At 46.7% G+C, this 18,295-nt stretch overlaps 1 protein-coding gene across 1 annotated transcript; it reads right to left on the minus strand.

The window, feature by feature from the left end:
• Positions 1–9,745: 9,745 nt before the first annotated feature.
• On the minus strand, positions 9,746–13,767 carry PDYN (prodynorphin). The gene is made up of 2 exons (XM_040247783.1): positions 13,273–13,767; positions 9,746–11,966 (listed from the first exon to the last, which is right to left on the minus strand). Exons 1-2 carry the CDS (start codon positions 13,399–13,401, stop codon positions 11,319–11,321), a joined length of 777 nt encoding a protein of 258 aa, XP_040103717.1. The 5' UTR covers positions 13,402–13,767; the 3' UTR covers positions 9,746–11,318.
• Positions 13,768–18,295: the final 4,528 nt, after the last annotated feature.

Here is an 18,295-nt window from a genome sequence, read left to right on the forward strand (position 1 = left end):
GTCCTTGCCCAGCACCCTGGCTTTCCCCTAGACTCTCCTGTGCACAGTGCTCTGTTCGCCTCTGCCCAAGCCACTCTTTCCACTGAAAACCCTCCCAGTCCCCACGCACACACCCACCTGGCCAACCTCTGCTCCTCTGTCAGATCTCAGCTTCAAAGTGGTATCTTCAGGCCCCTGTCCTCCACCCCTGCTGCTTCCTTTACTATACACTCATCCCGGGAGAAACTCTTCATTTATTTTTCATAATTGCTTGCTTTACAAGTTCTTCCCTGCTGAAATGTGCACTCCTTGTTGTTGTTCAGTCACTCAGTCATATCCGACTCTTTGCGATCCCATGGACTGCAGCACACCAGGCTTCCTTGTCCTTCACTATCTCCCAAAGCTTGCTCAAACTCGTGTCCATTGAGTCAGTGATGCCATCCAACCATCTCATCCCTTGTCGTCCCCTTCTCCTCCAGCCTTCTATTTTTCCCAGCATCAAGGCCTTTTCCAATGAGTCGGCTCTTCACATTATGTGGCCCAAAGATCGAAGCTTCAGCATCAGTCCTTCCAATGAACATTCAGGACTGTTTTTCTACAGAATTGACTGGTTTTATTTCCTTGAAGTCCAAGAGACTCTCAAGAGTCTTCTCCAACACCACAGTTCAAAGCCATCAATTCTTTGGCACTCAGCCTTCTTTAAGGTCCAACTCTCACATCCATACATGACTACTGGAAAACCATAGCTTTCACTCGATGGACCTTTGTCAGCAAAGTGATGTCTCTGCTTTTTAATATGCTTTTGTCATAGCTTTTCTTCCAAGGAGCAAGCGTCTTTTCATTTCATGTCTGCAGTTGCCATCTGCAGTGATTTTGGAGCCCAAGAAAATAAAATCTGCCTCTGTTTCCACTTTTTCCCCATCTGTTTGCTGTGAAATGATGGGACCAGATGCCAGCATTAGTTTTTTTAATCTTGTGTTTTAACCCAGCTTATTCACTCTCCCCTTTCACCTTCATTAAGAGGCTGTTTAGTTCCTCTTCACTTTCTGTCATTAGGGTAGTATCAGCTACATATCTGAGGTTGTTGATATTTCTCCCAGCAATTTTGATTCCAGCTTGTGATTCATCTAGCCAGGCATTTCACATGATGTACTCTGCATGTAAGTTAAATAAACAGGGTGACAATATACAGCCTTGACGTACTCCTTTCCCAATTTTGAACCTAACTGTTGCTGCATGTCTGGTTCTGTTACTTCTTGACCAGCATACAGGTTTTGCAGGAGGCAGGTAAGGTGGTCTAGTATTCCTGTCTCTGTAAGCATTTCCAATTTGTTGTGATCCACACAGTCAAAGGCTTTACTGTAGTGAGTGAAGCAGAAATAGATATTTTTCTGGAATTCTCATCCTTTTCCTATGATCCACCAAATGGCAATTTGATCTTGGTTCCTCTGCCCTTTCTAAAACCAGCTTGTAAATCTGGAAGTTCTTGGTTCATATACTGTTGAAGCCTAGCTTGAAGGATTTTGAGCATTACCTTGCTAGCATGTGAAATGAATGCAATTATGCAGTAGTTTGAATATTGTTTGGCATTGCCCTTCTTTGGGATTGGAATGAACACTGACATTTTCCAGTCCTGTGGCCACTGCTGAGTTTTCTAAATTTCTGGCATATTGAATGCAGCACTTTCACAGCATTCTCTTTGGGGATTTGAAATACCTCAGCTGGAATGCCATCACCTCCACTAGCTTTGCTCATAGTAATGCTTCCTAAGGCCCACTTGGTTTTGCATTCCAGGATGTCTGGCTCTGGATGAGTAATCATACCATCATGGTTATCAAGGTCATTAAGATCTTTTTTACGCAGTTCTGTATATTCTTGCCACCTCTTCTTGATACCTTCTGCTTCTGTTAGGTGCATTCCAGTTCTGCCATTTATTGTGCCCATCTTTGCATGAAATGTTCCTTGGTACTTCTAATTTTTTTGAAGAGATCACTAGTCTTTCCCATTCTATTGCTTTCCTCTATTTCTATGCATTATTCACTTAGGAAGGCTTTCTTATCTCCCCCTTGTTATTCTTTGGAACTCTGCATTCAGATGGGTATATCTTTCCTTTTCTCCTTTGCCTTTCACTTCTCTTCTTTTCTCAGCTATTTGTAAGGCCTCCTGAGACAACCATTTTGCCTTTTTGCATTTCTTTTTCTTGGGGATGGTTTTGGTCACCACCTGCTGTACCACATTACAAACCTCTGCCCATAGTTCTTCAGGCACTCTGTCTATCAGATCTAATCCCTTGAATCTATTTGTCACTTCCACTGTATAATCATAAGGGATTTGATTTAGGTCATACTTGAATGGACTAGTGGTTTTCCCTACTTTTTTCAATTTAAGTCTGAATTTTGCAATAAGGAGATCATAATCTGACCCAAGTCAGCTCCAGGTCTTGTTTTTGCTGACTATAGAGCTTCTCCATCTTCAGCTGCAAAGAATATAATCAGTCTGATTTTGGTATTGATCATCTGATGATATCCATGTGTAGAGTCGTCTCTTGTGTTGTTGGAAAAGGGTGTTTGCTATGACCAATGCATTCTCTTGGCAAAACTGTGTTACCCTTTACCTTGCTTCATTTTGTACTCCAAGGCCAAACTTGCCTGTTACTCCAGGTATCTCTTGACTTCCTACTTTTGCATTCCAGTATCCTATGATGAAAAGGACATCTTTTTTCGGTGTTAGTTCTGGAAGGTCTTGTAGGTCTTCATAGAACCATTTGACTTCAGCTTCTTCGGGATTAGTGATTTGGGCATAGACTTGGATTACTCTCATGTAATCTCAATGGATTGCCTTGGAAATCAACCTAGACCATTCTGTCATTTTTGAGACTGCACCGAAGTATTACATTTCAGACTATTTTGTTGACTATGAAGGCTACTCCATTTCCTTTAAGGGATACTTGCCCACAGTAGTAGATATAATGGTCATCTGAATTAAATTCACTCATTCCAGTCCATTTTAGTTCACTGATTCCTAAGATGTCGATGTTCCTCTTGTCATCTCCTGTTTGACCAGTTCCAATGTATCTTGATTCATGGATCTAATATTCCAGTTTCCTATGCAGTATAGTTCTTTACTTTCATCACCAGCTACCTTCACAACTGGGCATCGTTTCCTCTTTGGTTCAGCCTCTTCATTCTTTCTGAAGCTACTTCTCCATTCTTCTCCAGTAGCGTATTGGATATCTCTCAACCAGTGGGGGAGGGTGGTTCATCTTTCAGTGTCCTATCTTTTTGCCTTTGCACACTGTTCATGGAGTTCTCAAGGCAAGAATGCTGAAGTGGTTTGCCATTCCCTTCTCCAGTGGGCCATGTTTTGTCAGAACTCTCCACCATGACCTGTCCATCTTGGGTGGCCCTACAACGCATGGCTCATAGTTTCATTGACCAGGATGTGACCCATGTGATCATTTTGGTTAGTTTTCTGTGATTATGGTTTTCATTCTGTCTGCCCTCTGATGGAGGAGTATAAGCAGCTTATGCAAGCTTCCTGATGGGAGGGACTGGCAGTGGGAAAAACTGGGTCTTGCTCTGGTGGGCAGGGGCTTGCTCAGTACATCTTTAATCCAATTTTCTGTTGATGGGTGAGGCTGTGCTCCCTTCCTAGAATCTGGCCTGAAGTAGCCCAGATCTAGAGTCTGCAGTCTCCATGGCAGGGCTGTAGGCTCTAGGGTAGAGGTAATGGTGACCACCTCTAAGAGGACTTACATTAGCATGCTGGACCTCCCAGGACTACCCTGCGGCAGGCCACTCTCAACCCACGCCTTTGCCAGAGACTCCCAAACACTCACATGAGTCTGGCTCAGTCTCTTGTAGGGTCACTGCTCCTTTCTCCTGGGTCCTTCTGTGAACAAGATTTTGTTTGTGCTGTCCAAAAGTCTCTGTTTCCCCAGTCCTGTGGAAGTTCTGTAATCAAACCCTGCTGAAATTCAAAGTCAGATTCCCTGGGGATTCCCAGTTCCTTTGCTAGATTCCCCAGTTTGGGAAGTCTGTGTGGGCCCTCAAACTTTCCCAACAGTGGGAGAACTTCCTTAGTATAATGGTTCTCCAGTTTGTGGATCACACACTCATTGGCTCTATGGTGGGGCTAATGACAACCTCCTCCAAGAGGGCTTATGCCACACACACACAAACTCCTTGAGGACAAAGATTATTCACATTTCAGTCCCCACTGGGCTTTGACCCCATGGCTGAGTAAACACTTGATATCCAAACCCTGATGCTTTTCTGAGTTTTACAAATGTCCCTAAGTGGGCAAGGAACCCTGTTGTAATCTATAAAGTGAATAAGAATGTTAAATGGCAATATTCCCTAGTATATTAAAATTTGATTGCAGAAATTTAATTTATATACTTTCCAAGAGCCATCTTTTATATAAAGCAAGTCTCAATTCAAGGACTTTTCTCCCCCCCAAAGTTCAAAGCTCAAACCACTGAGCTTATATTTTTCATGGTTGAGATGGTCAGGGGTTGGAGAGTGTTCACTGGAAGCTGACTTCTGCAGACTGATTTCTTAAGTGCAGCCCACCACCACTTCTACTGATGATGGGCCTGATGCCTATCACTGTCTGTTAAGCAGAGAATGCTGTGCCTAGAGCCTTATTCCCAAGACAGGAAAGCTCCTAAGTCATTCCTGGCATCCCGTGTCCCTCGAGTTCACTTTAGAGGGTACCATTTGCCAACAGGACATTCCTTCATGCTCCATGCAACCTGCTGTCCACCCAGAAGTCAGCCTGATTCCCCTAAATCCACATCAGATAATGTCTGTCAGTCATTTTCAAACCTTTCAGCTTTCCCTCTCATCTAAGGCAAAAACTCAGGGTTCTTTCCATGGCCCATGAGTTGGGCAAGAATATAATAGATTGCTCAGAACAGGGCACACTGAGAACAGACAGGGCTCTGTTAATCCCACGAGATAACAGTGTAAACCAGGATGATGTGCCGGGATCTGGGAAGCCCTTAAAGATTGGTGCCTGTCTGCTCTACAAGCTGTTTCCTCCCCTCTGCTTTCACCAGTCCCCTTTGCTTCCTAACTTCTTTATACAACCACAGACCCACCCCTGGGTCTTTGCACTTGCTGTTCCCCTGCCTGGAATGCTACCCACCCACTGACACCCACAAGTCTCCCCAACCTCCCACACATCTCTGACCAACTTCTCCTCTGAACAGGAGTTCAGACAGGCCTCTGTGACCCCTCTGAGTCATCCCTGGCATCTTCCTACCCTTTTATTTTCCCGCACAGCCTTCGTGCCCACTAGAGATATTGACCCATTCCTTCGTTTATAGGCAATTGGTTTCCCCAGTAGAAAGTTAGCCCCATGAAGTAGGGACTCTGCTTAATCACTATGGAATCCCCTGCCAATACCCCAGGGCAGGATATACCACAGGTGCTCAATAAACATTCATCAGGTTCTGGGATGAATTTGAATGGGAAAGGCATTAGTACTAATTACACAACAACTTTGGGCCACAGTCCCTGCGTCTTCTCATACAACTTCTGCACTACCTGCCAGGGTAGGACTCATTATCCCCATTTTCAGACAAGGAAGTTGAGGGTCCTTTGCTTTGTTCATCAATTGCTCACTTAGCACCTGAAGCAGAGCAGGTATTGTGTGTCAGTTCTCAAAAAGGCAAAAGTCCTTATGAAATCATCCCTGTGGTTTCACAGATGAGAAACCTGTGTCCTGCAGGATTCAAAACCCACCTCCCACAGCAAGTTAGCACAGCCAGGACCACTCTCAGACCCCAGCTCCCCAGACTCTCAGCCCGGTGCTTCTTCTGCAAGTCCAATTGCTACATGGATCTCACCAGGAACAGGAAACTGGTCCTGCCTCCCTCAGCACCACGGCAGGCTGCCCAGGAGCTATGCTGGTGCAATGTGGGTTAAGAGTGAGACAGGAGGGCATTTTCAGATGGCAAAACTCAAAGGTGATTAAGGACGAGGGGATCCCTGAAGACAAAGAATAATGGGGTTTGGCTTAAGTTAGACAGAGATGAGACAAATAGGGTGGGAGTGCAACTCATGTCAATTTACATATTAGAAGAGTAATTATAAGTCTTTGTTATAAATCTCTTACTTCTATAATGGGAGGCGACAGGGACTCAGCACATGAATCAGAAGTGCTGAAATGACATCTATTAGGGCACCATTGTTCCTGACACTGTCATGGGGATTTTGTTGTCTTCAGCTTTGGGGCCTTTAATTAATAGAGAAGCCCCATTGCTGGGCTCTTATTGTGAAGGGCCTGGAGTTGAGTGGGGGAGGGGTGATCCAAACACAATGATCATTAGGATTGTCATGATCATTATGACAAGACTTTCCTCCCTGGCGTTGGTGTATGGCGTTGTCGTGGAAACCCCAAGCTTATTAGGAACACACTCTTTTAAGGCCACTGGGATGTTGGCATCCCTTAACCAATGCCTGCTCTGTGATCACTGCCCAGTGTGGCCTTGGTGACGTGGACAAAGAACCAGAACTCCACAAGGCCTGTGATGTCTTTATTCCAATTCTTCCTCTGGCTTGCTCTCCATTGCCGCAAAAAGCTTATAAAAAAAGATCATCCCCCTGGAATGTTAGAAATGTTCTACATTGTGATCTGAGTGGTGGTCACACAGGAGTGTACATATGTAAGAATCCACTGAGCCACACACTTAAGATTAAGGACACTTTACAGCAAGTAGGCTTGATTAAAAAAATTTTTTTTTTAATATTCTTTTCTTACTACCAGGAGAATTTTGTCCTTCTAACGGGTGTGTGCCTTGCTCAGGTGACATCTGAAATACCATAATCAGAGGCACTGCCCCTCAAGAGGAGGCAGCAAACAGTGTCACATACCCTGGGGCGTAGGGTAAGTCAGCTGTTACTAACCCCTCACCTCTGTCCAGAGAAGTTGGGATTTTTCTCCCCATTTGACAGATTGGAAACTGAGGCTTGGTGAAGCACAGTGGCTTTCCCAGAGTGAAAAGGGATCTGAGCCCAGGTCTCTGACCCCTTCCTAGCCACACTCTTTCCATTTTATTTGGGCAACCCTCCTTGACCAAAAGAAATCCATCCAAAAAAGGGAATTCAGAACAATAGTGTTCTAGGATCCATAGCATATGGAGAAAATCTTAAAACCAAAAAAAAAGGAATGTTCTCATTCTTTAAAAAAGAATTACAAAATAGTGGTGAGAGTAATGAGCATATTATTGCTTGCTCTGCTCAGTACCTTTAAAAAATGTTACTTGACTACATTGAAAAAACCCACAACCCATATTTCTAGTCTTAAAAATAAAATCTGACTACTCTAGGCCCATGTCCCCCTGGCATGCACTCTCCAGTTTGTCTAGCCACCCTCACTCAGTCGGGTGATGACCATCCTATTTGGTGGGCTGGCATTCATTCACTGTCCTACTGGAAATCATGCTCCAGTTTTCCTCTTAAGAATCACCCCTTTCTTCCTCCTTGTCCAGCTGCTTTGGATTGGGTTGAATCTGACTCTCTGTCTTTGGTGGTGATCATGTGATTCAGTTCGGGGCCAATCAAGGCATCATGTCCATAGTGACTGGCATTAGCTGAAAATTGGACATTTGACCCATTCACAGCCTATGGGTGCAATGAAACTTTGGTTGTGATTTTCTGTGAAAACAGCATGCTAGATTTGAACCTTGCCTGGATAGCCTGGAGCTGCTGTCACCCATCTTAGAAGCATGTTCAGTCTTAGAACTGAGTCCAAGACAGAGGAGAAAAGACCCGAGTAATAGAGAGGGGCTAGTGTCCTTACTGAACACTCGGATCAAGCTCCACCTGAAGCTAAATATCCTGGCTCTTTCTTTTGTGTGAGTCAACAAATCACCCTTTTTTCCTTTGTTTTTACAATCTATTTGAGAGGATTAGGCACCATTTGCTTGCAAGTAACAGAAAAGTCTGAATGGCTTCCCTGGTTGTTTAGACAGTAAAGAATCTGCCTGCAATGCAGGAGACTTGGGTTCAATCCCTGGGTTGGGAAGATCCCCTGAAGAAGGAAATGGCAATCCACTCCAGTATTCTTGCCTGGAGAATTTCATGGACAGAGAAGCCTGGTGGGCTACAGTCCATGGGATCCCAAAGAGTTGGACACCACTGAGCAACTAACACTTTCACTCTTCAGGCATCATTTGTTTGCATGTAACAGAAAAGTCTCCCTTAGAGAACTTCCTAGGCTAGCAGACAGCAGGATCAGGACCCAAGGGGTAAAAATAACAGAAATCTAAATTTTAACCCAACATAAAAATGGAAACTTCAAGTATGGAATTATTAAGCAGTAGCAATATGTTGTAAAATCTAAGTCAATGTAAGTGTTCAGGCAGGTCAAAATTTCTTATTCTGTCAATTTCAGCAGAGAGTAGGTGGTTGGAGGAGATAATCCCAACCTTATGTTCTTTCCAATTTGCTAATCCTATGAATATCAAGAATGGAATATTCCTTGAGAAGGATTTCCTGTATTCCTTAGGGAGATTCTTTTCCTACCACAGTTTTCCATTATCACCAAGCCCCAGTTGTCTCCTTCACAGCAATTATGAATGTTTTAAATTTTATTTATATTTAAATTTATTTTAAAATTTAGCTTTACACTAATAATTACCTACTTGTTTATTTCTGTCTCCCCACTAGGCTATAAATTCCATGACAGCTGAGACCTTATCCATCTTGTTTTCCTGTACCTCTGCTGCTGCTGCTAAGTTGCTTCAGTCGTGTCCAACTCTGTACGACCCCACAGACAGAGGCCCACCAGGCTCCCCCGTCCCTGGGATTCTCCAGGCAAGAACACCGCTGGAGTGGGTTGCCATTTCCCTCTCCAATGCATGAAAGTGAAAAGTGAAAGTGAAGTTGCTCAGTCGTGTCCTACTCTTAGCGACCCCATGGACTGCAGCCCACCAGGCTCCTCTGTCCATGGGATTTTCCAGGCAAGAGTACTGGAGCGGGGTGCCATTGCCTTCTCTTGTACCTCTAGCACCTGGCAAAATGCCTTCAGTTACTACTTCGTTGAATAATTGAGGAAATGAATGAGATCTCCCTGACTCTGCATTTTCTATGAATTTACTCAGAAAAGCAGTGTCCAAGCAAAACCCATAGGTTGGTAGCCACTGAATCTTCCAGTCTTAATTAAAGACATCTCATCTATGTTGTTTAATGAAAGATACCATTTTAGTAAAGGACGCTGTGCCTACATTTCCTAGAGTATTCTTCATCCCTAGGACACTCCCCCTTGTCTGGAGACATTTGCCCTCCCGCCTGGTCCTGCAGCACAGGAGAGAGCACCCCTCCTGTCTCTACCCACTGTGTTGCCAGATGTTTGAGCTCTGTCACTATTCCTTAAGGCAATATAAGAAAGAAAACCCTCATTTACTGAGTGCCTACTATGTTCCAGTAGCTTTGCATATTTGATCACACCTGACCCTCACAGCCACCTTACAAAACTGGCGTTATTCATCTTTATTCTACGGAGGAGGGGACAAAGGCTCAGAGAGGTAATGTGACTTACCTAAGTTCAAACAGATTTCAAAACTAGGACTAGGGTAGTCTGAAGTTTGCACTCTTTCTGTTATCCTACATTTAGTTCTTCAACTTGAATATGTGTGTGTGTGTGTGTGTGTGTGTTTGTGTGTATATTTTTTTTTTTCCCCTTTCCCCAGCACTCTTTTCTGAAAAGGATCTTATCACTCTTGAGGACTAAGGTACACACACACACAGAGCCCAAGTTATCAGCATCTTTTTTAAATTTATTGTACTGGAGGAGTTGGAAATAACACAAGCCTGTTAAGAACTAAGGAAATTCCAAGTAAGTTGAAAAAATGGGATGTTGAAAAGCACGCAAAATAATTCTAAAACAATCTATACATTTCAGAACATCATGAGAGGCCTGAGGGTTGTGCATGAAGAAGTGTGCTCAGTAGCATCTTATACAAAATAACCAAAGTCAAGTTCATTTCCTCCCCATCTAGACCAGCCTCCTGGATCCACAAACCAAACCACAATGCCTGGGGACAGTGAAGAGAGAGAGAGAGGTTTGAGAAACAGACAGAGACAGAGAAAGGAAGAAAGACAGGGAGAGAGAGAGGAGAGGAGAAGAAAGGACTTAGGTTAAGGTTGCTTCCTCTGCTTCTGGGTTATTTGAATCAACTCTTTTGGCCTCAAGCACTTAATCATTTCATTCCTCTTTTATTTTAAGACATTAAGAGGAAAGAATCACCATGGGAGCTAAAGAGGGCTTTTTCCTCTTTCTAGCTGTTGCTTCTGGATCCCCTTACCCAAGGCCCAATGCATATGTTTGGCCAGATGGCTTGGACTCTTGGCGGCGGATTCAGCTGCTCAAGAACATGGTTGTGCTTAACCTCATCAACTTGACTCAGCGTCAGTTCATCCTGGGGTTGGAGTGTGATACCAATCAGTTTAATTAGTTTAATGAGGGCTGAGGGAACTGGTCCACATTTTGAATCTGTTGCACAGAACAAATTGGTTTGTCTCACTCCTGCTTGATTGTTTCAGCATTCAGAAGGCGAGCGGCTCTCATTAACCATTTTGGAAAGAGATTTTTCATTCCCGTCCTCTCCTGTGAGAAGTTGGGTGCTGTCCAGGGTATCAACACGGACTGGAGTCCAGGAATCAGGTTCTTCAAAAGGTGTGTTTCTAAACAATGCAAACTCAGAGTACACTGACAGAACATTTAACCCACTGGGAGACCGAACTCTGTAGCATAGGAATTCCTGCTCCAATAAAAAGCAGTGTTTGAGCTTTTTGCCTAAAGCATGGTCTCCATAGTAGGGTGAGCTTTTGAGGTTTGAGAATAAACTGTTAGGATTTTTATATATCTATTTTGTTTTAAATTTCTACCTTTTATATGTTTTATGCTATCTATCTATGTAGATAGATAGATATTGATCTATATATATATCTGCATGGGAGGGGAATGTTCATTTTTCTTCTGAAGGGCATTGATCAGAATACTTGATCATAGATCCAGAGGGATCAAGAGGTCAGTCTGGATTCCTGGGACTGGGGAGTCATATAAAGGGAGTTGATAGCAAAGCTGCTGCTGGTGGTAGTTTTAGAGATGTAGGGCTGAAGCCAAGCACTAAGCCTGCTGGAGAGCGAAACCTCTCTCCTCCTTCCTCACTGTATCTGGGCCGAAGAGAGGCAGACTAGGTTTGGAAGTCTTGTAGACACTGCTGGACTGAGCATGGGGACGGGGACCACAGGGACGGGTGAGGGAGTTCACTCCAATCTCCAGGGCATTATGGGAAGCTCCTGACTCACTCCATGATGGGGAGGTGTTTACACATCAAAAAGCTCTTCGTAATAGGCACTGGGGTCTTCCTGAGACCGAGTGACCACCTTGAACTGACGCCGGAGGAAGCCACCGTAGCGCTTCTGGTTGTCCCACTTGAGCTTGGGGCGGATGCGCCGTAAGAATCCCCCGTAGCGCTTGTACAGGTCCTCATGGCCCGCCTCACCCCCCTCCCCTGCCCCAGCTCCCTTCCCAGTCACCTCTGAGCTCCTCTTGGGGTATTTGCGCAAAAAGCCCCCATAGCGTTTGACCTGCTCCTTGGGTTCCTCCTCATTGGAATCCCTCGCTTCAGCCTCCAGGGCACCATCGTTCAGCTGAGCATCCCCCATCAGCTCATACTCTGCATCCTCCCCCAACCTGCCAGAGAGACCCCTGAGCTTCTCCGCCAGGCTGCTGCTCAGAGCGTTCTCCTCTGCTGGGGGGCTGAGAAGGAATCTGTTTTTCTCTAGTTCCTTCAAGTAGGGCCTGATGTGCTTGGCCGGCTCACTTCTGGACTCTTCCAAAACTGCCTTGCTCTTCAAGTCTTCCTTGCCATTGAGCCCAACGGTGAAGGGAGTGAGGAAAGACAGAAGGCCCTGGCACCTCTCCCACTCCTGAGCAGGCTGCAGGGCGGCCTGGCATTCCAGGGAGCAAACCTGCAAGAGGCCCCAGAAGACCACAGTGGTAATGCCACCTCCATCAAACTGTCAAGCCACAACCTCCTGCTCCAGACAATCCCCAGTCCAGTGTCTGAGAAAATTAAAAAACCATTACTAAGTCCCAGGCTACCCACTTTCATGCTCCCAATGGTGCCTAAAGGTAAGTGACTTTATGCCCATGTGGAGGATGAGGAAAGATGAAACGGCTTTTCCAAGGGCCCATGGCTACAGATAACACTGTCAAAGTTGGAAGGAAAATCTTGCCATAGTCCTCTCCTGGGCTCACCCATAATCTTCTGCTTCTGACTCCAGAGGGACTAGTTGGCTTCCCCAACCTTTCCTGGGTATAAAGAATGCTGCACACACTTTACACAGAGGAGTAGACGCAATGCAGAATGGTGGAAAGAACACATGTGAGGAGTTGTTTAAGGGTTCACTAAACCTGGGATGACAGTATATACTTCATAAAAGTAGGGAGGAGTCAAACATGATGACGATGGTGTTGATAATGACGGTGACCACAATGACAATACTAGACAGTCCTGGAACTTGAACTCACGTTCTAATGCCATGAGTCATCATGCCTAAGCACTGGGCACTTCTGAGATCAAACCAAGACATGGGCAGCACATGGTGTGCTGGGTGCCTCTCAGCGAAGAGTGGCTAGCGTTAATACTTTGCATCATCAGCTCATGGAATCACTCCCATTTTTCATGCAAGGAAACTGAGGCTCAGAGAGGGGGTTCCAGGGTCACGGAACTAGAAATTGGCAGAACCAAAGCCCATGTTCTGTCCACCACACCCTTGAACCTTTATTACAGCTGTCTGCTGTTGTGGGAGTGGCACAGGGAGGAGCTTGATTCAAAGTACAGCCAGCAAGGCCAGCCAAGTGGTGGTGTAAAGAGCTCCTTCCATGAGATTGACTATATTTGGGAGTGCCCACCAGCCTGGTTGTGAGAAGCCCTGAAAAGTTCATCTTGGGTTGCCAATACCCAAAGTCAACACCACCTCATAAACGACATTCCTTGCTATCAGGCAACAGGCTCCCTGGAAATCTGAGCTTTCGTCCCAGACCTGAGTGAGCCTATGGTGGTAAGTTCTGGGGAGGGAACAGGAGTCTGGAAAACAGCCATCCCTAGCTGCCCAGACTTATCACAGGGCAGGACGTGCTCTGCACAGTCTGGGATGAGTCTACAGAACAGGCTCACAGCTGCCCAGGCCTGCTACCTTCCCTCTCTGGGCTCCACACACAGACTGCCCCTTCCATGCACTCTGGCATTGAGGAGCCTTGCCTGAAACTCACCAGGGGGTTGATGGGTTGGGGCCCATCCTGGGTCTTCACAGCACACAGGGAGCACTGGGCCAAGCAGTCAGCTGTGACAGAGGGGAGTGCGAGCAGAAAAGCAGCCAGTACCAGCCCTTGCCACGCCATTCTCTCTTGGCTCTTCCTGCTGGAGAGGGAGAAAGAGGAAAGGAAATCTGTGATCGCCTACTCTGTGCGGTGTGTCCTTAGCCTGCAAAGCCAACTCTTGCTGGCAGCACTGCACTGCAAGGCAACCATTCTTGTTCCCATTCTACAGCCAAGAAAACAGGCCTATGGAGGAGCAGAGGGTGCCCAAGGCCAGCGGTCACAGAAGGGAACTAACATGCTGAATGCCAGCAGTGTACTAGGAGCTTTCCTACATGCTCACATTCAATCTGCCCAATAGTTCCTAATGTGGATTGTACCATTGACAGATAGGAAAGTGGAGGCTCAGAGAGGGGAAGTGATTGCTTACACAGCTAGGAAGTGGACAAGAATCAAAACCCACTCTGACCATTCACCAAGCCAGAAGATGTGGTTATCTGTTTCTCTGCATTCTCTGAAGCTTCTACCCCCTGCCTGTCTCCCCTGTTCCCCAGGCTGGCCCCAGGCCAGTCCTTTCTGCTGTGGACATTTCCCACGCCAGCACTCCTCCTTGCCCCAGCCATGGCTCCACCTTCACCAATCTCCATGCTGGCCCCCCCTGCCTCCACTCCTTTGCTGGTCCCTCCTGCCCACCTTGAAATACCCTTCTTGGTATATCAATTCCGGGATCAGAACCATTGGATTGGGTCAGACTGGGCCCTTCTCCTAAATGTCAGAAAAGTGAAGTCATTTAGTCGTGTCTGACTCTTTGTGACCCCAAGGACTGTAGCCTACCAGTCTCCTCCGTCCATGGGATTTTCCAGGGAAGAATACTGGAGTGGATTGCCATTTCCTTCTCCAGGAGATCTTCCCAACCCAGGGACTGAACCCAGGTCTCCCACATTGCAGGCAGACGCTTTACCATCTGAGCCATCAGGGAAGTACTAAATGTCAGAGGCACCCTCAATTCTAACCCTATAGCCAGCTCTTCAACTCTGTATTCTGACCACATTTAGCTACTTGTAAATCCCCTAATGAATGGAGCGGCACCTGTCCCACCTCTGGCCCTTTGCACAAGCTAGGGCCAGAGAATCCTCCTAGAAAATCCTCTTCCTAGAAAACCTTCCTCTCCTCTTCTGTTATCTGTCATTTTGGTCCTAGAGTAGATGTCACCTCCTCCAGGCAGCTTTCTCTGATCTCTTAGGTGGAAGGGATGTTCCTCCTTGTATTTTTCCAGAGATTTGTGCCTCCTCCTTTAAACTAGTCCACTTCTCGGTAACTACCCATGTGAGTCTTTAAACTTTGGTTCCACAAAGGCAGGAGCTGTGACTTGTTTTCATCTCTGAAACACTTTCTCTGTGTTCCCCAAATATGCCAGGCTTGCCCCTACCTCAGGGCCGTTGAACTCCCTGTTTCTCCATCTGTGGTACTGTGCCCCCAGATTTTTACCTGGCTCACTCCTTGCAACTAAATGAATTCAGTGTCACATCACCTGGGAGGTGTTTGCTGACCCCAGGGGTTAGCATGGCTTTCTGGTTTCTCTTGCATTCCTGTGCTTTTGTTTTCATCGGAACATTCACCATCTCAGACTATCCTACTGTTTGATGCTTGTCATTGTTTATTACATCTCTCCCCTAGAATATTAGCTCCCTGCAGGCACAGACCTTAACTGGCATGTTCCCCACTATAACCCAGCATGCACAACTCTGACCAGCAGATAGCAGGCCCTCAATAAATCCTAAGCAGACGAATTAATGCTTCACAAAGAGTCTATTAAAGGCTGTTCCTTTCATAGTTAACTCCTTATAAACCAAATATCAAGATGCAAAGCTGCCAAGTAGAAGCACAGAGCTGGAAATGGGCAGGGCTGAAACACTCCCTCCAGCCTGGTCCCTGTAATCTGCTGCCTCCATCACTGCTCTCAGAGACAGCTGTCTCCTCCCTCCCCGCTCCATCCCCCAGATCCTCCTGCACACTGCCCTGTTTGCTCAGGTAATGAGGGGGAGTTATAAGATTCCACCTGTGGCTCCAGGGCTCCATGCCATAGCCCAGAGCTGGTCTCAGAGCACATAGGAGGTTTCCCTCTAAAGCATGCCTGACAAGGAGCTGGGCCAACATCGATGGAGCCCCTCCTGTGCTTCAGGCCTTGACTGAACTGCTACGTCTGTTGTCTCATCCATCCATGCCCAGGGAGAAGGACACTTCCAGTTCTGTGAGTTCCCCGTGCCCTCCAGTGAGTGGTGAAAGTGGGGTGTAGGCCCATTCTCTTTGACTCACCACATGTGTGCTTGTAATGACTACAGTTTCTAGAACCATTTTGATTTATTAACAGCTGAACCCTCCACGAGGTCCAGAGGGCCCCATGCACAAGGCTTTTACTTGTGTATTATTCCTAACCCACCTGCCAAGTGTAAGAGGTAGGCCTTCTTATCCCCACTTTGTAGATGAGAAAGTTGGTGCTCAGAGAGGCTTGGCAAAATCTCCTGAGGCCACCAGCGATCAAAGGTGAGAACTCAGGCTCATCTGCCTCTCTTGAGGCTGGGCTAGTTCTGTTCTTCCAGGTACAGAAGCTCAGAGAATAAACCTCACGTAGGTGGGCCTGTGTCCACCCCACGCCTCTCTCCTTCCTCGAGTTTTTCTCATGCTCTATCAACTGCTGAGCGGATTTGGGTTCCAGGTCAGTGAGCTGTGCTATTTATGTGCAGATATAAAGCAGCAGCTCATGTTTTCCTCCTATCGGCGATGGCTGGGCTGGCCTGGTACAAGATTAGCAAGGTCTTGCTCATCCACTGGGGACAGGCAGCAGCACCACCCTCTCACTCCTGGCTGGCAGCTTCCTGCTCAGTGGCTACAGTAGGAAGCTGGATTTGAGATCTCACCGTCCCACACAAATTCAGTGGCAGTATCCCTTCCTTTCATCCATTTCCTTTATATGTAGCAATGATCATTCTAGCCAATCTGATGGTTGGTGAGCACTCATGATGTTATGAGTAACTTTCATGAATGAACTCATTTATTCAGCAACTATGTGGGGTGGGTACTACTGTCATGCCCACTTCACAGATGAGAAAACCGAGTTAAGATGCCTGCAAAGACTCTAGAGCTAGTTAGCAGAAAAGCTGGATGTTGCACCCCAGCAGTCTGGCTCCAGAGCCCATTTTCCTAACCACCAGGTATGGCCCCAGCTCCTTCAAGGCACCCTAGCCTCTAGCTCCTTCCTCCTGCTTCCAGAACTGCCTCTAATCTTGCCCCCCAAGAAACCTGCACAAGCAACCAGAGGACAATTCTGAATCCAGTCTGACTGCACCCTGCCCTGCATTCGGCTTCTCCATCACCTTTGAGAGGACCTGCCCCTTAGCCAGGCTGTCCAGGGCTTTCCTGCCCAGGAGAGCTGCCGTTGATCGGCTTACCATGTACTGGGCCCTCTGCTGAGTCCTGTATGTGTCTCAGTATAAGGGGTGCTCGTAACAACCCCCTAAGGCTGGGACTGATATTCTCCCCATTCTACAGTGAGGAAGTAGAGGCACAGAGAGGTCACATCGTCTAAGCAAGGAACCCCAGCAAGGACACGCAGGCAGGCTGGGCGTGAGCTCCGTCTGACCTGGGCCTGACCATATCACCTGCAGTTCTACAAGAAATGCCCTCTGTGCCCTGTGCCCCAAGCTTTTATACATGGAGCACCTTTATCACCACCTCTGCTCTCCCATCTCCCTCTGACCTGCCTGCCTCTCATTGTTCTTTAAAACTCAATCTTAGTTACCTCCTTCAGGAAGTCTGTCTAGATGAGGCTTCTCTAACTGCTCACAGTTCTCCACGTATCACACAACTGCCTCCTTCTGAGTTCCCTGCCAGGGCGGACTCTGTAAGTGCAGAGTCCCTCAGGTGAGACAGGCTGTGTGTGAGGATGACAAGGAACAGCATAAGGGAGGAGAGAGGAGATGTGGGCAGAGGCCACATGGTGTCAGCCCTTGCAGGCCAAGGTGCAGCTTGCATTTCATTCTAATGTGATGGGAAAACTAAGGAAGTTAGATCGTTAAATGAATGAACGGATGATGTCCGCTGCGCCGAACGCAGAGCTAGAATAGGAACAAGAGCACACGTGTAGAATGAATAACAGGCAACCCCGGATCTCTCAGAAACCCAGTTTGAATTTTTCTGACTCACACTTCTGTGCCCCCCAGAGAAACCCCATGGGTCCACAGGACGTCTGAAGCCAATACCTGCTAAAGAAATTCAGCAGATGTTAATGAAACCATGGGGAGAGGTGGGGGCAGGCCCAAGGCAGAGAGGCAGAGAGGAAAGGGGAGAGAAGAAGAAGGAGAATCAGACCAAGGGAGTGAAGTAAGGGAAGGAGGGGACAGGGAGGAAGTGAAAACCAGCCGAAGACAGAGAACAGGGAGAGAGAGGGGGAAGCAACCAAAGTAGAGACGCAGAGAAGCAGAGGAGAGAGAGAGGAGGCTGTTGAGGGGAAGACACAGAAAGAGCGGACGGGAGCAGAGGAGCAAACGGGGAGTATGAAGGATCCATTCCAGCTTCACCTGGGCTACAGGAGATGGAAAAGAAAAAGGCAAAAAGGGCTAATACCATAGGACCTAGAACATCGGAGAAACAAACCAAAAAAAAAAGTGCTGAACGTATTAACTGCCACGTGTAGAGGCCTTACTATGCACTGATGGGTTGAGAACTCTGTATTCATATCACATCAATCCAATAACAGAGCCTACTCAGTGCCAGGCTGCGTGTTACCACTTTACACGTGTTATTCTCACCCCCACAACACTCATGCTGGCATACCCACTGTATTTGGGGCAAGACTGAGGCTGGGAGAGAAGTTCCTTGCCCAGGTTTCCTTGGCTTGTAAGGGAGAGAGTTAGACCTCCAAATGGATCTCTCTGGTGTCTAACAGCAACACATCAGCCCTGAGGTTTTCCTAAACAAT

The sequence above is a fragment of the Oryx dammah genome, unplaced genomic scaffold, assembly GCF_014754425.2.
Source record: "Oryx dammah isolate SB20612 unplaced genomic scaffold, SCBI_Odam_1.1 HiC_scaffold_10, whole genome shotgun sequence".
Lineage (NCBI taxonomy): Eukaryota > Metazoa > Chordata > Mammalia > Artiodactyla > Bovidae > Oryx > Oryx dammah.